A 19,713-nucleotide genomic window follows, 5' to 3' on the forward strand; every position below is an offset into this window, starting at 1 on the left:
GAAGAGGGTGTGTAAGCTTGGAGATCTAACATGAGTTTTTTGGGTATTCACATTTTTCCTGTGTGGGTACTAAATTTGTAGACCTTTTTCATAGAATCAATTATGGCATCCTCAGGGGAAGAGGGAAAGTCCCCACACAGAACCAAAACCCATCCTAATGATTCCCTTTGGTCTAACTCATGTGGCTTTTTCTATTCCTCTATTTCGGTCAGTGAAGTTTTGCTCTTGAACTCATGTTTCTGAATTCTGGCGTGCTAACATCTTCAAGTCCCAAGAACAGAGCTCCGGGCATGGAGAAAAAGCCACAGACCTGCTAGTGGCCGCCCATGACAGTGACACCATCCTTGGTCATTATGCATGGGAGAAACACTCATTAAGTTCTCCTGCATCTTGAAGAGCAAGCAGATGTCATTACCTCTGTTCTACATGCATTTCCTCAAAGAAATCCTGACCTACCCCAGGCATGACGGTACTCATATTTAGAGATGAGAAAACTAAGATCAGAGAAAGTGACTTTCCTACAGAAGTTCCACAGCAAGGTCCTTCCCACCAGACCTGCCTGCCAGATGCTGCTCTAAAGGTGCAGATGTTTGGCGGGGGAGGGGACATGATCTAGCACCAGCAAGAACTTTTCCCAGGCACTGACTAAAAGAGGCAGCAGGCTGTCTGGGAGGTTTTGGTGGAGAGTGTGATAAATCATGGGGTTTGGAGCACTTCCTGATTGCTTCCCTCCAGTCCTTACAACCTTCTGTCCCCCCTGCTTCCTCTTCACTCACTGCTGCAGTCAATTTAGGGGCTCTTTACCAAGCAGAAACCCTCACCTGCTCCTGGAGATACAGGAAATCTACTCTGGGGCTACACGTGTGACAACCTGTACCTGGGAACCCCAGCATCCTGAAGCTGTTCTCAGGAGAGACAGGCAATTAAAAGCAAAGGCCCAAATCTCAGAGTAGAACTGGGCAGAAGCCAGACCCACCCATGGACACTTGTGTGACACAGGATATACCCAGAAAACCAAAGGCAGCTTCCAGGGTAACTCTGAGTGAGCAGGAAGGTAGACAGAAGGTAGACCGCCTGAGAAGCAGGAAGGTAAGGTGGGGTGTGCGGGTGCCCAGAACACCTCGCCATCCACTGTGGCAGAAATTTCACTTCAGTCAGTAAATGATCAGAAAGATGAGGGCTAATTATCAAAGGAAAGGAAATGGGTTGCCAATATCCCTGATAGCACCTCCCCACTCAACCCATTGCTAACATCTTTGGAGATCCTCACTGTCCAGCACAGGCAATTACCACCTGGGCTGCTCCTTCCTTGTCCTCAGGCACATGTGCAGGGTAGAACAAGAGGGTGGGAGGGGAACAGGAAATCTAGGATCTAGAGACAAGACAACCCCCTCCCCAGGATACCCAGTTCAAGGCTGCCTATCCCTCAGAGAAGACCATCTCTGTCTCTTTCTTAAATAACACTTGGTTCCTACCCTTGCCTGGATGTTTCTTTAGTGTTTAATCTTCAACACTGGGAGAATCCATCATGATTTCCAAGACCAGTATCACTGCTTTGAATTTAGACTCACTAGGTTGGCCTCCTCCCTTCCTCCTTTCTCTCCTCCTCCCCTCTTTTACATTACTTACTTTCTCCTTCTATCACACGGCAGTTCTGGGGGTTTGCCTCTGCCTATGAACCTTGCCAATGGAAAGCCCACTTCCAGCCTGTGTGGGTGTCTAGATCTACTTCACCTCCGACTTCTCCATGAACATCCCAGGCCGCAGCAGCTACTCAGCCTCCTGTTCCGTCTCATTCACACACCCCTGTACTCCACAACTTGGTATGGGGTGTTGGGAACACAGTATTAGACAGTCACTCCAGCTCCAGGAGGGAGCTTGTCCTAGAGGGGAGTTGTGCATAATGAAATGCATGAAATAGTTCCAGGCAGTGAAAGTGCTATGTAAAGAATGAAGCCGGTAATGGAGCTGTGAGAGTAGCAACTTATTTCAGAAAAAGGCATATGTAGGAGGGGGCGGTCATGGTGTCGGAAAGATCTGGAGAAGAGAGTTCCAAGACAAGGAAATAGCCTGTATCAAAGCCCCGAGGCTCTTAAGGCCTCTTCTGGGAACACAAGGAACTCCACTGTTCTACTGAGGACGCACTGAGGGTACCCAACCCCCTGCAGTGAGCATGGCATTGATTCTTCCTCTGTGTTCATCATGATCCCTAGAAATTAAACCATCTGGGGTGATAGGATCGAGTTCCGTTCCCAGGGAAGCTTATGGAGTCCTACAATTGATCACACATGGAAGTTGTTTTTAATCAAATCCCCCTTATCTGTGAGGGTAAAAAAAAAAAAAAGTCATGTGACATTTTCACTTCTGCATTTCTGTTATTTAATGTCCTCTGCTACCTGCCCCTAGGCTTCCTGGCTGAGATAAGCTTGGATCTCTGTGAATGACAACGGATGGGATGGATGGATGTCCTTCAAAGCCCCCACTTCTGCACACTGATGGCTTAATTTAAAATCCAAGGCTTTTATCATGTTGCTGGTGTTTCTTTTTTTGTAGGAAAACATATAGCAGATGGGGGCATGGAATGACAGAAGATGATTTTGGTCTTTTTTTTTGTATTTTCTCAAAACAAAATAGGTGCTGAATTGTATGGAGAGTCTCCAAAAAGAGGATGGAAGTCACTACAGGGTAGTGTTATGACTCAGGGTTTCCAAAAGATCCTATTTCTCACTAGCGCACGGGACACTGAAGACTTGAGGGTTTTCTTCCAGTTTGACTTGTGATTTTGTGGAGCTGAGGTAAGACATGGGCCTCACACACACCTTTCAACACTCCAGTTGACACCAACGTCACCCTTCTCCCCACTGTGGCTGAGTTAAGGAAGACACTGGGCCTTGACCTTCATGAACCATCTGCACCAGAACAACTAAGCCTTCCAACTGCCCCGTTGGGCAGTTAGGTTGCCAACAGAGTCTGGCCCTGCAGGTTCAGTGGGAAGTCAACATGCGTAGACAGGTAGCCAGGAGAAAGCGTTATGTTTCGCCTGTTCATTCCGGGCCTGACCGTACCCTCTTTTGTAAGGATCTAAGGGCCCCCATTGGCCACACAGCTTCTTGGGTCTCCCTGAACTTCCTATTCTGAAGTTGCTGTTCAGGAAGAAAAGTAGGCATCAGAATCCAACCAACATTCACGTAGGCAAGGAGGACAGGGAGTAGGAGAGTGGGAAAGCCCAACGAGTAGAAATACTGGCCTCAGGAATGCACTTAGGATGGTGTCAAAATATTTAACTGGCATGTCTTGGGTACAGCCATTGAGAAGAGTTGCAGACTGTAACCTAACAGGGCTGGGCCTATGCAGATGGGTTGATGCACATTTTTCTCACACTACTATATGCATAATATGTCTTGCAAAGGAAAGAAAATGTAAAGCACTCTCAGATATTGTGTTCCATGCTGCGGCAGCCTCCTTAGCCCCTGTCTTTCATGTGACTGTGGACCTTTACCATTCCCATGAGACTTTGCATCGGAAGAATAATAACCTTCTTAGCTTGAATCACACTTAAGGAAATAGCTGTAGAGTCAGCCAAACCCAATTTCAGATCCTGCCTTTCTAATGATCACTCTTGACAAAACACTTTACTTCCCAGAGACTCAATTTTCTTTAATCTGTAAAAAGGGGATGCTATTCCTCTAGCACAGGGTTTTTGTGAGGATTAAATGGATTTGGGGTAAAGTGCTAAGCACAATGCTTGGTTCATGGTAGCCTGTGCAGCAACAGTACCCATGCTTCAAATTTATGATAATTCAGATAAGGCTATTGGATAATTAGGTAATTCCATATATGGAGAAAGTATGTTTTGGATGCAAAAATAATAGTCTAAAATCAACATCAAAGTAATAAATATGAATACGTGTCAGAATAAAGGATTTTCTAAAATAGTAGAAATAATCAGAAGAAAAAAACACAAAGGAAATACCAACTCCAGCACATTCTTATGCATTCATTAAACAGGTCATTTAATAAATTATATTCCTGTTATTCTGATTTGAATCCATATGTACTTTAAAGCAGCAAAATCATATTTATTTAAGAATGTTTCACAATTGAAAGTTTTCAATAAATTTGCTTCATTTGTCTATCTCCCCTGCACACAATTTCTTTGAAATTATAAAATTTTACTTCACATAAGAGACCAATTATAATAAAACATTACTTATTTGTAAATCACTTTCACATATCATATTCTACTTAATCAATCCACAAAAATGGGATCCAGCAATGGGGAACAGAAACTCCAAGGTCAGAACAGCATTTCAGTTAAAAAGCAAAAAAAAAAAAAAAAAACAAGGAATGAATGCCCCTATTACCAGTCCCTCCCTGATTCCAGTATCCACACCCACAGGCAAGGTCAAGGCTAGCACGAGCGGGTATAGCTCATCTTTCTTCTTCTTTTGTAACTCCATGGATACGGGAATACTGAGGGACAGATGGAAAGAGGTGAGAGTGACCAGTTCACAAAGCCAGAGCAGAGAGCTCAATTGTCTATGACAAGGATGGGGAGGGTGGGAGGGTAAACCAGATGTCCTCCAAAATCTTCTATGTTAATTCAGGAATGTTCAGAGGTGATATGATGGGATTATCAGAGCTGTGACCTAATTAGTCCATCCTAGTTTAAATGGACTAAGTGGGTAATAACTAGACAGGTGGGGCATGGATGGAGGAGGTGGGTCATTGAGGGCATGCTGGACATGGAGCTACAGTGCTCCTTTGCATAGCTGGTTTTGGTTTCACTTTGGTTCCATCTTTTCCTTCTATATCCCTAATACTTCCTTTCGGAATGGGGATGTTTACTCTGTGCCATTATTATGTTGGTAATTTGCTTTTGATACTCACAGCCAAGACTTTGCCTTGAGTCTCAGATGAGACTTTGGACTTGGACTTTTGGGCAACACTGGAACTGTTAAGACTATGGGACAACTTCTACAACTAATAAATGAATTCAGCAAAGTAGCAAGATATAAAATTAACACCCATAAATCAAATGCATTTCTGTACATCAGTGACACATCCTCTGAAAGAGAAATTAAGAAAACTACCCCATTTACAATAGCCTCAAAAATAAAAATAAAATACTTGGGAATCAATCTAACAAAAGAGGCGAAATACCTCCACAATGAAAACTACAGAATACTAAATAAAGAAATTAAAAAAAACTTTAGAAAATGGAAAGATCTCCCTTGTTCTTGGATAGGCAGGATAAAATACTGTCAAAATGACCGTACTACCAGAAACACTACACAGATTTAATGCAATTCCAATCAAAATCCCAAAGACATTCCTCATAGAAATAGAAAAAGCAATCATGAAATTTATCTGGAAAAATAAGAGACCCAGAATAGCTAAAGCAAGTCTTAGAAGAATGAAGCAGGTGGTATCACAATACCAGACCTTATACTATACTACAGAGCAATAGTAACAAAAACGGCATGGTATTGGCACCAAAACAGACATATAGAACAACAGTACAGAATAGAGGACACAGAGACAAACATAAATACAGTTATCTCATTCTAGACCAAGGTGCCAAAAGCATATACTGGGGAAAGGATAGCCTCTTTGACAAACGGTGCTGGGAAAACTGGAAATCCATATGCAGTAAAATGAAATTAAGCCCCTATCTCTCACCATGCACAAAACTCAACTCAAAGTGGATCAAGGACCTAGGAATTAGATCAGAGACCCTGCACCTAACAGAAGAAAGAGTAGGCCCAAATCTTCATCATGTTGGATTAGACCCTGACTTTCTTAACAAGACTCCTAAAGCACAAGAAATAAAATCAATAATCAATCAATGGGATGGATTCAAACTGAGAAGCTTTTTATGGCAAAAGAAACAATCAGTGAGGTGAAGAGAGAGCCTACAGAATGGGAACAAATTTTTACCACACACGCATCAGAGAGAGCACTAATCTCCAGGATACATAAAGAACTCAAAAAACTTAACACCAAAAAAAAAAAAATTACCCAATCAATAAATAGGCTAAGGGACTGAACAGACACTTCTCAGAAGAAGATATACAATCGATCAACAAATATATGAAAAAATGTTCAACATCTCTAGCAATTAGAGAAATATAAATGTAAACTACTCTAAGATTTCATCTGAGTCCAATCAGAATGGTAGTTATTAAGAATAAAAGCATCAAAAAGTGTTGGCAAGGATGTGAGGGAAAAGGCACACTCTTACATTGCTGGTGGGACTGCAAATTGGTACAACTAATCTGGAAAGCAGTATACAGATTCCTTGGAAAACTTGGAATGGAACCACCATTTGACACAGCTATCCCACTCCTCAGTTTATACCCAAAGGACTTAAAAACAGCATACTACAGTGACATAGCCACATCAATGTTTATAGCAGCACAATTCACAATAGCTAAACTGTGGAACCAACCTAGATGTCCTTCAATAGATGAATGGATAAAGAAACTGTGGTGGAATATTACTCAGTATTAAAAGAGAATAAAATCATGGCATTTGCAGATAAATGAATGGAATTGGAGAATATCATGCTAAGTGAAGTAAGCCTATTCCCCCCAAAAAAAACCAAAAGCAGAATGTTTTTCCTGATGATTGGGTGCTGATTCATAATTGGGGTGCAGGAGGAGTATGGGAGGAATGGAGGAACTGAGGATAGGGCAAAGGGGAGCTAGGAGAAGGAGGGGGCAGGGGGTAGGAAAGACAGTGAAATGAGATGGACATCATTACCCTAGGTACATGTATGAAGACACAAATGGTGTGATTCTACTTTGTGTAAAACCAGAGAAATTAAAAACTGTGCTCCATTTGTGTACTATGAATCAAAATACATTCTGTTGTCCTGTACAACAAATTAGACCAAATAAATAAATGAATAAATTTTAAAAAAGACTACGGTCCTCTTGGAGATGATGTCTATGCATTTTACATTGTGAGATGGACATGCACTTTTGGAGGCCAGGGGCAGAATGTTATGGTTTGGATATGAGGTATCTCCCCAAAGCTTCCGTATTAATGCAAGAATATTTAGAGGAGAAACATTTGGATTTTGAGAGGTGTTACCTAATCAGTCCATCCTAGTTTAATGGACTGAGTGGTGACAGTAGGTAGGTGGGGCATGGCTGGAGGTGGTAGGTCACTGAAGGCATGTCCTGGAAGAGTTCATCTCCTGTAAACACCCCCCCCCCCCCGCTTCTTGCCATGAGCTGGGGAACTTCCTTCACTATGCCCTTCCACCATGATGTTCTGCCTCACTTTGGACCCAGACCAATGGAGTTGGCTGACCATGGACTGAACCTCAGAAACTTGTGAGCTAAAAGAAACCTTTCCTCTTCTAAGTTGCCCTTGTCAGATAGTTTGTTTACAGCAACAAAAAGCTGACTAACATAGTTGGGCACAGTTCAGAGTGCAAATTCAAATTGTAATAGGAAAAGGCAAACTAAGGTTTTCAAAATACAGTCAGTCCCTAATTCCTATGACCCTGATTTTTGGCCATACATCACAAAATTCAATCAAACATGATAGAATAGATCTCATCTAGCAAAAATCTAAGAAGGCAGGCCATTGAAGCAGAGCGGTCAACATTTCTTCTAGAAAGAAGGTGCTTCATTGATCCCATGGCATATGTCTAGGGAGTTTTAGTTTCTAAATCCTGAAGAAGAAGGGAACAATTGTCAACTGATTGTAGTTATACAGAGTGTAAATGTGCGTGTGTGTTTTGGAAGTGTGACCTCATCATATACCCACACAATTCCACCTAGCGTTCAAGCTTATAAGGTAGGGGTTGTTTTCAGAAGGACCAGTAGTACTGGCCTTGGAAGTCATCTGTGCTGGTGTTTTGTAAGGACAGGGAAGGAGCTTATTCCAAGCCACTCATCAGGGTTTTGTGTGGGACAATGGAAGGCCAACTACCAGTATAGAGAGGGAGACTTCTTTTCCAAGAGTTCCTTTCTTGGGTAAAGAGGACCTGGAGTAATAACAGGGCTCTTCAAACAAAAAAGTGCCAGCCAGAATTTTAGTTCCGAAGACTCCCCACTGCCTATGGGCTGGGCTTGGCAAGGTGGGAGTATGGTTCTTGTCATCACCTGCAAGAACTCCAGAACAGACAGAATCTGACTTTTAAGAAGATCCTCAGTTGACTTGATAAACACTGGCCCAAGCTTCCTCCAGGTCCCCAGAGAGGTACCATAAGAACCTACACCATCGATGAGGCGCCAGGGTGACATGTTATCACTCCAATAACTTCAGCGATACTCCTGAACATCATTCAGAGAGGTCAACCTTGATTTGCAGGTGAACACTAATCCTGAAGCATCTGAGGGCTTTAGATTTTCCCCCATGGTTCTAAGATGAACTCATGTTCTCAAAAGATGAGAAGGGGGCAGAAAGACTACACACCATTTTGTCTTATTCTTTAGTTGTAAAAGAAAACTGACCTCAAACTCCCTAAGGATGATGCAAAAATAAATCTCCCACTGACCTCCTGGTCATAGAATTAGCCTGTGACTTCAATCTCCAAAGGGCTGGAAACTCTAGGAGGAAGCCTGAGGCCAGCCCAACCCAGGCTGTCCTTCTTCAGGACACTAAGAAGCCCCCAGCAAGCGAGTCCTCGAAGACAACTCTAGCAGCAGTGCAGCTACACATGGTACCTGGAGGGCCATGGTACTCACCAAGGGTTCGGATGGTGTCACTGGGCCAGCTGCGTGGGCTGGGGCCATGGGGATTCACGGCCCTCACGGCAAACTGGTAGTTGGTATCTGGATCAAGGCCCTTGATGACCATGGAGTCCATCTGGATCTGCTCTTCGATTAAGGTCCAATTGTTGTCAAAATCTGGCCTTTTTTTAATTAAAAGGAAGAAGAAGAAAGAAATTGTTTAGAAATCCCATAAGGAGGGGGAGCTGGCTGGTGTGTAAAATAACAGCATTTGAACTCCGGAAGTGACACTCATAAACATGAGTTAACATATCTTATCTGAAAGGGGTCCTGATTTTAAATCATGGGTCATCAACTGGAAGTTCCTGCCAATAAAAGCAAGGACATCATATTTAGGGCCAAGAATCAGCACTGTGTAGAGACCAGCCGCTTGTGCTTGACAGTCTTGACTGCAGTGAAAAGACCCCCACACAGGAGAGTTCATTTTCAAGGACTCTGCTTTCCAGATGTTTCATAAACAAGCCTTCCCTTGGCAGCCCCATCCCCTGAGGTCAGGAGAGTGCAGATTCCATTTATTCACAATCTGTTCACAAATAAACAAATATGAGGTTTATAGGGTGACCGCACAAATTGCTATGGGAAAACCCAAGACAAATCTGTTCGTGGACATTCTTACTCTGAACAATTTATACATCTGTGTCCCCTCGTGGAACGTTCACATGTCCTTGTGAGTGTCCCACAGAGAAGGCAGATCTCCATTTCAGCTCCTGTCTGGTAGGCAACACGTAGAGGGTGAGAGTATATGCTCTGGAGTCAAACAGAGCCACGTTCAAACCCCAGCTCTGTTACTTAACCAGCTGAGACTTCTTTAAGACTCCATTTCTCCTATAAAGTGGGGAATGATGAAGGTCCCTACCTAAGAGGACCGTGGTAGACATGAAATGAAATACACACCATCAGTGTGGTGCCTGACATCCCACTGTAAACACTCAGCCTGTGCCAGCCATCATCTAAGGGACTTGCCCACTTACAGAGCTGGTAACACACAGCTGCCTGCTTACTCTGGCCTTGGATGTGGTCACATGGTACCACTAACCCACGTGGCCAGTCAGCACTTGAAATGTGGCTAGGCTGCATTGAGATGCATGCTAAGTACAAAATGTACAATAGATTTTATTTATTTAGGTACTGGGGATTGCACCCAGGGGGTGTTTTACCACTGAGCTACATCCCCAGGCCTTTTTTGTTTATTTTGAGACAGGGTCTCACTAAGTTGCTTAGGGCCTCACTAAGTTGCTGAGGCTGACCTTGAACTTGCAATCCGTCTGCCTCAGCCTCCCAAGCTTCTGGGATTATAGGCATGTGCACTGTGCTGGTTTGTATAATAGATTTTAATGAAAAAATTAAAAAAGAATGTGAAATATCCCATTGATAACTTTTCATAATGGACACACGATTAAATGACACAATGGGTTAAAATAGTTTATTAAGATTAATTTCATTTGTTTTTTGTTATCTTTTTCAATGGCCCAATAAGAAAATATAAATTTTCATATAGACTTATACTGCATCTCAGTTGGACAGCTGTGCTCTGTATGAATGTCCCTTCTGAAGGGGAGAAAGAAGAGGGTTGTGGGTGATAAGAACAGCAAGATAAAAGCTGGGAAGATCAGTGTGTGAAGGGGTCAGTGAGAATGAATGGCCTAACTGGAGGATTTGTGTCAATGGCTGATAAGAGCTATCTCTTTGAAGTGCTTTCAAAGTACTGAGCACTGTTCTAATACTCATTTACTACCCCCAGCTGCCCTATGCAGCAGATACGAAGAGTGAGCACTCGACCCATTTGCTGTTGTTGTCTTAAATACAGAGGAGGAAACCAAGGCACTGAATAGGTAAGAAACTGGCTCAAGGTCATATGCTGAGAAGTGGTGGGGCTGGCTTGGTTCCTGAGATGAAGTTAGATTGAGAAGATCCTTGGCATTAGATAAAAACTGCAGTGATGGTGGGTAAGGGCTACTCTCCCTCCTTCTACTTGTTCCCTGGCAATGTTCCTTTAAGATGTCCTACCACTAAACACCTCTGCTCACATGTATTTAGAGGAAGGCAGGAAGCAAAAAAAGGTTGGCCTTGTCTTTGATGAACAACTTACCAGGCAAGGAAATTGAGACTCATTATGCTAAAAAAAAATGTCTGAATGAACCCCAGATTTCCCTTTTTCCTTCCCACATTTTTCATTGGTGCATTATAGTTATATAACAATATAATTTGGCCAATATCATTCCCCAGTATTTCCTCTTTTCCTTCCCTAATCCCTTTCATCCGTTCTACTGATCTCCCTTTGATTTTCATGAGATCCATACCCCCATTTTCTTTTCCTTTTTCCTCTCTAGCTTCTGCATATGAGAGAAAACACATGACCCTTGACCTTCTGAATTGGGCTTATTTTGCTTGACCTAAAGGTCTCAAGTTCCATCCATTTTCCTGCAAATGCCATAGTTCCATTTTTATGGCCAAATAAAACTCCATTGTGCATATATACCATATTTTCTTTATTTATTCTTCCTCCATTGATGGGCACCTACACGGGTTCCGTAGTTTGGCTATTATGAACTGTGCTACTATAAACATGGGCATGCATGTGTCACTATAGCATGATGGCTTTAATTCTTTAGGATAAACACCCAGGAGTGGTATAGCTGGGTCTTATGGTAAGAAGCACAGATTTCTTTAATATGTGTCTGCCTAGTATTTCATTGGTAGGAATCACTCAAAGCCCAGTCACCAGATGCTTCCTCAGCTCACTGAGCTGAGGAGAGGTTTGCAGGGCTGGACCTCTTAAGAATTTTCATGCTTAGAAAAGTAAATTTCACAGAGCACAGGGCATGCCCCCTGGAGAAAGAGGGCTGACTTCTTCTTCCCCTTACTCTTTCCCTAAAGATGGGCTTCTCATGTAAACTAATTTTATCATCAAAGAGAAAACCGCAGTGAGTCAAAGGAAACACATTTATAGACTCAAATTAGAACAAAATCACTTCACAGAGGAACACCACAGGGGATACCTGAAAGAGAGTCCAAAAAGATGAGCTCTTTAGATAAAATTCTCCTGCTATCCTTTGCAAAGCTTTCCTTGTGATAGTTACAGAGAAAATAACTCAGATCTGTCCTCAGAGTATGCTGTTGTTTACCCAGCGCTACCTGTAAACACCTATGGCATCCTCATGTAAAAGTGATAGCAAAAGAAAGAACACAAAGATTATTTTGTATTTGTCATTCATTTAATGTAGGGAGAGAAAAATCTATGTTGGATGAATAAGAGATTGAAATCATTAACATTTAATTTCATTTTATAGAGTGAGAGGGAGGCTCATGCAGATTAAATACCAGTGGAAACCTTTAACATTTTGCCTGGGATGTTGTCATGTTTTCCATTTGAATGTTTTTAGAGTCTCTGGAGGTATAAAAGGGCAGAGGTAAGTTGAGAAAGAGATAACCAGGCAAAAGTATTGTCTTAAATCATCCTCAACAATAATTTTATCTTCCCTGACTCAAGAAAATCATTGTACCCTAACTGCAAAGTTTCCAACCAAATCACCATAGCAACACTTTCCCTAACATTGAAAAGGCCAGACAAGGAGGAAGGTGACAGAGATGTGCCGCCATCCCAGGTAAAGATGGACGGTTGCCAACAGGACTTGCATTTCAAGCACTTGTCCAAGAAGTGGGGTAGGGTGGGATATGGCATCCCACACTTCAGGAGAGCAATGGCCTGCCTTTGGAGGTGGTTGGGCAGGGGAGACTGGGTAGAGCATCTGTTGTGTGGTCAGCAGTGGCTACTCAATGCCCAATTACTCAATTCCTAATCAAGCCGCTCACTGGTTCATTTTGGCAGGAAGAAGCACTTATCACTGGCCACCTCAGAATCCATCCTGACTATCAGGACTAGGTGGAATCTTCCAGATCCTTTGGTCCAAGTGTCTGAGGATTTGCAGAAATTATATGCAAGATTTTAAATGTGAGCACTTTCTTCATTTTTCTAAGGAGAGACTCCTTAGCTTTTATCAGATTTTCAAAGATAATCAAGATTCCCCAAATTTTAAGAGCCAGTGGTCTAGTTTAGTGTTCATTCTACCCTTATGGATACAAAAGGGAAATTATTTACCCAAAGTCACAGAACCACTGGGTGGAATATTTTTCTGTTTCATTCCTTTTCTTTTCTTTTTTTAAGTTTTGTTTTGTTTTTGACTACTTTGCCCATTGCCAATCTCAGATTTATTAAACAATTATTTTTCTTTGAACTATCATATTCAGCAAGTGGCTGCCTTGAACTAGTCAGCTGGCAAATGATTAATGATTGTCAAGCATGCTTCCATCATAGAAGTTATATTCTAAGGAATGCTCCTAGAATGTATAAACACAGTCCAGGCTAAGGGAGTTAATAATCCAATTTGGGAAATAATATATCTAAGGATCAGTGCAGGAATAAAACATCTAAGGACCACTAGGAAGCAGTGCAATACAGCATTTTTCAAGAACTGAAATGCTGAGGAAAGTGTATTTGGTTTTGGATAACTGAGAAGGAGTTGAGAATCCTTGGGTGGAGAAGAGACCAGAGCGATACCAGCTGCATATGATACAAATATATTAAGCATTAACCACATGTAAATTATCAAGTGGGATAACCAAAGAGAGAAAATAATACGGGTGCTGATATGAGAGACCATTTAATCCATACGAAAGATAGGTTTGGCATATAAAAACATTAGCCATTAGTAGGTAAATAAGTAAGGCACTTTTTTTTGAGAGAGAGAGAGAGAGAGAGAGAGAGAGAGAGAGAGAATTTTTTTTAAATATTTACTTTTCAGTTTTCTTTATTTTATTTTTATGTGATGCTGAGGATCGAAGCCAGCGCCCCGCGCATGCCAGGCAAGCACCTTACCGTTTGAGCCACATCCCCAGCCCCAAGGCACTTCTTTACATACACACATGGTCAAGGTTTTCCTTATTAACATCTGCTAATCAAATTCCCAAGTTGACCAATGATCCTCATTTGTTCTCACCAGTTGAGCAACTGGCTCATCAATAGTCAACTAAAAAGATACTTCTTAAAAGAAGAAATACAAATGATCAACAAATACGTGAAAAAATGTCCAACATCACTAGCAATTAGAGAAATGCAAATTAAAACCACATTGAGATTTCATCTCATTCTAGTCAGAATGGTAATTATCAAGAATACAAGTAACAATAAGAGTTGGTAAGGATGTGGAGGGGGAAAGGTACACTCATACATTGTTGATTAGACTGCGAATTAGTGTAACCACTCTGGAAAGCAGTATGGAGATTCCTCAAAAAACTAGGAAAGAAACTACCACATGACCCAGCTATCCACTCCTTATTATATATCCAGAAGATTTAAAATCAGCATAGGACAGTGCTATCAATGTTTATAGCAGCACAATTCACAATAGCCAAGCTATGGAACCAACCTAGATGCCCATCAACAGAAAAATGGATAAAGAAAATTATATATATATATATATGCAACAGGGTATTACTCAGTCATAAAAAAGAATGACTTTATGACATTTGCTGGTAAATGGATGGAACTGGAGACTATCATGCTAAGTAAAATAAGCCAATCCCCCCAAATCAAAGGTTTAATGTTTTCTCTGATATGTGGAAGCTAATCCAAAATAAGGAGGCACGGATTAAAAAATAGAAGAAAGATCAATGGAGTAGGTGAAGGGAAGGGAGGTGCTATGGGACAGGGAAAGACAGTGGAATGAATCTGACCTAAATTACCTGCGTACACATATGAGTATACCACAGTAAGTCTCACCATGATGTATGTCCATAAGACACTAATTTTTAAAAGAAAACTATAAATAAATAGCAGAAAGATCAGTAGAGGAGAGGGAAAAGGGGGAGGGAGGAAGGAAGGGAAGGGGAAGAACTGGGGACTGAATTAAAACAAGTTAGATTCTATGTTCTTACAATTGTGTCAGAATGAATCCTACTTATGCATAACTAAAAAGAACCAATAAAAAAGAAATTGGTATAGTCTTAAAGCAAAAAAAAAGTCAACTGTGTTTATTCCCATTCCTATTTATGCCCTTTTTGTTGTTACAATTGTTATTTTAATTTAATACTATATAAATCAGTGAACTGTGAGTACAAAAATGAATGATAGCTATGTTAAGTGTCTTTGAAAGGCTTGATAAGCTGAACCACTAAAAAAATGCCTTTAAACTAGGTAAAAGCTACACAATTGTAAAAGATTGGGGGAAAGATCATAAGATTCCATAAGGATTTTGCACTCAGCTTTGTAAGTGATTACATTTTTGGTTCACCTGAAGAAGTGTAAGTGAGACTTTCAAGTGTGGTTTGTGCAAGAATATCAGTGGGGCACTCTACGCAGTGGGCTCACATTCAAAGAAAAGTCCTTAGCCTTCCATTAGGAAAGTGGTGAATTGAGGTTCACACATAGAATTTATCTTAAAAGAGCGTTCAGTTATTAGGTATCATTTTTTTTAAATGTGAGTTTTGATTTTAACTAGCAAAAAAAAAAATAACTCTCACTGATAATCCTAACATTATCAGATGAGGACTTCTGAGGTAAGACTTATGCCCAAGACATGGGAGCTTGTGTGTAAGCTCCCACGCCCTGTGGTCGTTCTTCAAGGTCCTTTACAAGATGGAATCACGTCCAAAAACCCCACAACATTGCATTCCAAAGCACCTTAAGAGACCTTACTAAAAGTCTTATGAGAAAAGGAGAAAGGCTAATTATACTTTCTAGATATAATAGATGCTGCTGCACTAAATAAATATTGAAAAATGTGTAAGGACGACTGTTTGACTGGGTTTCTAAATTAGTAGCCTGCATGGACTATCCCCAGGTCTCAGAGAGGCTCAATGGGTAAACGGGCAAATGAGAATGTGGGAAGGATTTGCCCAAGAACAATGCAAGTGGTTAAGAAGAGAAACTGGATAGGAAAAACAAACAAAGCAAAACAATACAAAAGCCCTCCAGGCAGTAAAGAAGGCTCAGTTCTGCCCCCTCACTTTTAAGGGGAAGACTGATGGAAAACTTAAGAACATTAAAGAATAATCTTAGTGGTCTAAACTCAGAAGAAGAGTCACAATCAGTTGTATTTAAAATAATCAGAAGAATTTTGGGGAATAGTTGTCTGGGAAGCATGCCTTCCTGAAATAAGAGGTGTCACAGAGTAAAAATTTAAAATTTTCTTGGTATATAGAAACACAAGGGTAAAGTCTGTCCTGATGAAGTTTAGTAGGATATTTATAAAATCTTATGCTAGTTTTTAAAAAGTCGATCCCATAGGTCTAAGGCACAGAAAACCTGATGTGGCAAAAATCTCCAGTGGGGGGGGGGGCATAAATCTGAACTTTAAAAGTGGCCACTGTCTCACTGTGTACCAGCTGCTGCTGGGCTGGCACAAGGAGTTTTCTCTGTTAAGCAGATACGCTAGAGATGTGTGGAGATGTGCTGGATCCATCTTTTCTTTTTCATCAGATCCTTTAAGTTATACATAATATTAGGGTTCATTTTGGCATAATTATAAAAGCATGGCAGATAATTTTCTCTAATTCAGTCCCCAGTACTTCCCCCTCCCCCTCCCCTTCCCTTCTCCCTCCTCCAGTTCCCTTCTCTCTACTGTAGATCCAACTTCTTTTGAGGAAGAGTTCCCAAGGTGTCCGAGTAGAGAAGACATAGTGAGCACAGGGTAGTGTCTTTAGATAGGAGACAGACTGTGTGACAAATGAGGATGGGGTGGACACCCGCTTTTCCATATTGGACTAGGAACTTAGTAGTTCCTTACAGATAAGGTGATGGCCGCACATACATGGGAAAAATTTTGATGGTAGTTAGGAATGGTCAACAATGAAGGCAGCTGCCTTGGGAGGATGAGCTGTGCATCAAAGCTGGTACTGGGGAATCCTGCTATCGGGCCCCCTCTGCCCCTGCATGAGTTCTGTTTCTATTCTTCATGCTCGAATAAATCCTTCACCAAAAGGAAGAAAAAAAAAAAGCAGGGGTTGTCAGCCATCCATCAGGGATCAGGGAGGATGAAGGACTACAGAAAGCCCTGAGCAGTGCAAGAGGTTAGGGTTAGTTCAGTGTCTCTGACTTTGATCCACATGGATCGATGTTTTTCCATGTTTTTGCATGATCCTCAGAAAGACATACAATGCACATGTGACCCAGTGAACATCATACACACACACACACACACACATGCAAGTTTTACAAATTCTTGTTTTACCTTGTATGATACCCTCTGATATTTTCTTTTCAGTCCCATTCTATTTCACTTCTGAAAAACAATTGGCCAGGATCCCCTTTACCTTTCATTTAATGAATTATCACCCACAGCTTAAGGAACCCTTGTTCTTCAAGCTGGAGTGAAAAGTGAAGCTCAAACATGTTACAGACACTAAGAAACTGGGCTTGAAGCAGTTAAATCCTACTTGGAAAATACTATTGAGATTGGAATTTGTAGGAGAAGGAAAAAACTGTCCTCCAGGGGATATAGCAGGACATGCAGAAGGGTCGTGACAGTGGAGGTCACACTGCTGGCTTGAGAGGGGTGGACCAATAGCTTAATTATAGTACAACCAGATATGTATGGCCTCTTTCAATATCAAACCTATTATTCTACAATTAAATGGCTTCTGAAGGACCTAGGATTCTCTCCTAAGTATTTTATCTTATATTATTCCTTTCTAAGCATCATCTCATGAACAGAATTAATAAGACTGTCCTGTGAGCTATCCCATGCCTTGAACCTGATTCTACTATTACACTGATTATATCATCTGCTAATGTCAGTTTGTATTTCTGTCCTCTGGTCTAGGCTCTGAGCTCATTAAGCATTTAGACTTTGTCTTATTCACCTATCTGTTCCCTGAGATGATTGCATGATCTTCCAAAATTACAGATACCTATAATTCCTTTCTTGCTCAACACTTTTCATAGCTCCTAATATCCTTTGGGATACACACAAGCTCTTTATGATGCCTTCCTTAGTCTGACCCTTGCTTACCCATTTCTCACCACAAACAGCTCCAGGCTTTTCCAAGAACACTTCTTTCTTGCCTCCAAGCCATTGCTTACTTGGCTTCCTCTAACAGATACCTTTTAGGATGCTTCCCCACTTCTCCTCCGCTGGGTTATCTCTGTTGTGTCCCTCTTAGCTACCATAAGAAGCCTTCAAATATGTACACCTGTATGTGTCATATACGATTTTTTTAGATTAAAAACAGATTCAGATATCAAATGTGTTCCCCCAGGCTCTTGCCCCCAGCCCTGCCTGCTGCACTCACTATAGCTTATTCATGCTTGAATCTCTTGTATGTGATTTTCACATATAAGATACTCAACACATACAAGTTTGTATGAAAATATGCTCATAGTAGATTTCTAATAAATGCTGGTTGAACTGAATTCAGATATCTTCAGAACTCAGTCTTAGAAATAACGTGATGCCCTATAGCAAGGGTTGGCAGATTTTAGCCAGCTGCCATTGTTTGTCACATTTTATTGGAACACAAGCACACACAATTGTCTAGGTATTGCCTATGGAAGCCTTTCTGCTACAATGGCAGAGTATTTGAGACAGTTCATACAGGTGACAAGTACAAAATATTTACTTATCTCATCCTCGGAGAGAAAGTTTGCCAACTCCTGACCTAAAACAACAGTCCTTAACCTTCATGTGCCACTGCGACAGTCTGATAAAGTCTATGAATGTTTTCCTATGCATAAAATAAAAATGTTTATATGCATAAAATAAAAAATAAGATCACAAGGAAACTAATTATACTGAACACAATTATAAAAATATAAAAATTATGATATAGTCATATATATGCTTATTCATGAACACATTAAATAATAAAATCCAGCAATGAATTTAAATCACTGTGATAATTTCAAGGTAGTGATAAACATAACTGGTACTTTGACACATGCACAGCAATTGTAATGGGAGAAGAAAAGACCTATCATTCTAATGGTGACAAAAATCACAGGAAGTGCTAATCCCACTGTGGTTTGTTGTCGGCATTGATTCATGAAGAAAATGCTAAGTTTCAGTTGCTGAAACTAAGAATAATTATTTTTCAGGTAAGTGCAGGAACCCCTTGAATTCTATCCAGGGAGCCTTTGGGGATCTACAGACTGCAGATTAAGCACTCTGCTTTAAGAGAAGAGACATGATCCCATAGATTATCCAGGGCAAACAGGACAGGGGTGAGAGAGACTCTCACGCTAGGAGCCTACAATTGTCTGTCGATTTTACAGACTGGTTTTATGCAGGATTTGCTCTACACAGAAATGAATTGCAGAGAAGTACAAAACCACTAAGTAGTCGCATAAAAAAAATCTATTATTTGACCTTCAGCTTTCAGCCTCTTTCTTTATTTATGTGTTGGTTTAACCCAACCAAATGACAAACAGATGGATAGAACAGGATAATAATAAACTCAACTGGCAATTTGTCCCAGGTAGAGCAATAGGAAAGCACACTTTTCATTTGCAGTTTATAAATGGCTCCCAAAGCTGCTGCACAAGAATTCAATTTGTGTCAACTTCCTTCAATCTGAGCAAGAATTATATTAAGAATGCTCATAGTAGAAGGGATTGAAGCTTTAAAGAATCAATTTGTAGAACTGTAGGTCAAACTTCTGCAAAAAGCATTCAGGAGACCCCTTCCATGAGAATTTGGGCAAAGCAACTTGATGGCTACCAGAATTTCTGGGACCAGCCACCAGTCAGGAAGTCTCTTCTGAGACTTAAGGTTTGAAACTAAAGGTAAGAAAAGGAAATTCTTGTCTTCATGAAGCACCATTTGTTAACATGAAACCTCAGTTGACTTTCAATCAAGCCTGTTCTTGCTTATTTCTAATTCTGTTGATGGTGGGAAAGAAGACTGATACCTAAACTGCATAACTTCCTAAACACTTGCTTGAAAAGAAAGCAGGAACATTTTCCACATTC

At 40.9% G+C, this 19,713-nt stretch overlaps 1 protein-coding gene across 1 annotated transcript in view; it reads right to left on the bottom strand.

Moving 5' to 3' along the window:
• Nucleotides 1-19,713, bottom strand: part of Egflam (EGF like, fibronectin type III and laminin G domains) — a 174,171-nt gene that overhangs the window by 70,688 nt on the left and 83,770 nt on the right. Inside the window, exon 7 of the mRNA XM_046422288.2 lies at nt 8,706-8,872. Coding sequence (XP_046278244.1) covers nt 8,706-8,872 — 167 coding nt within the window. The remainder of the gene's footprint in view (nt 1-8,705; nt 8,873-19,713) is intronic.

The sequence above is a fragment of the Marmota monax genome, unplaced genomic scaffold (assembly GCF_021218885.2).
Source record: "Marmota monax isolate L192 unplaced genomic scaffold, Marmota_monax_Labrador192_F-V1.1 WCK01_AAM20220418_F8-fsc00077, whole genome shotgun sequence".
NCBI lineage: Eukaryota > Metazoa > Chordata > Mammalia > Rodentia > Sciuridae > Marmota > Marmota monax.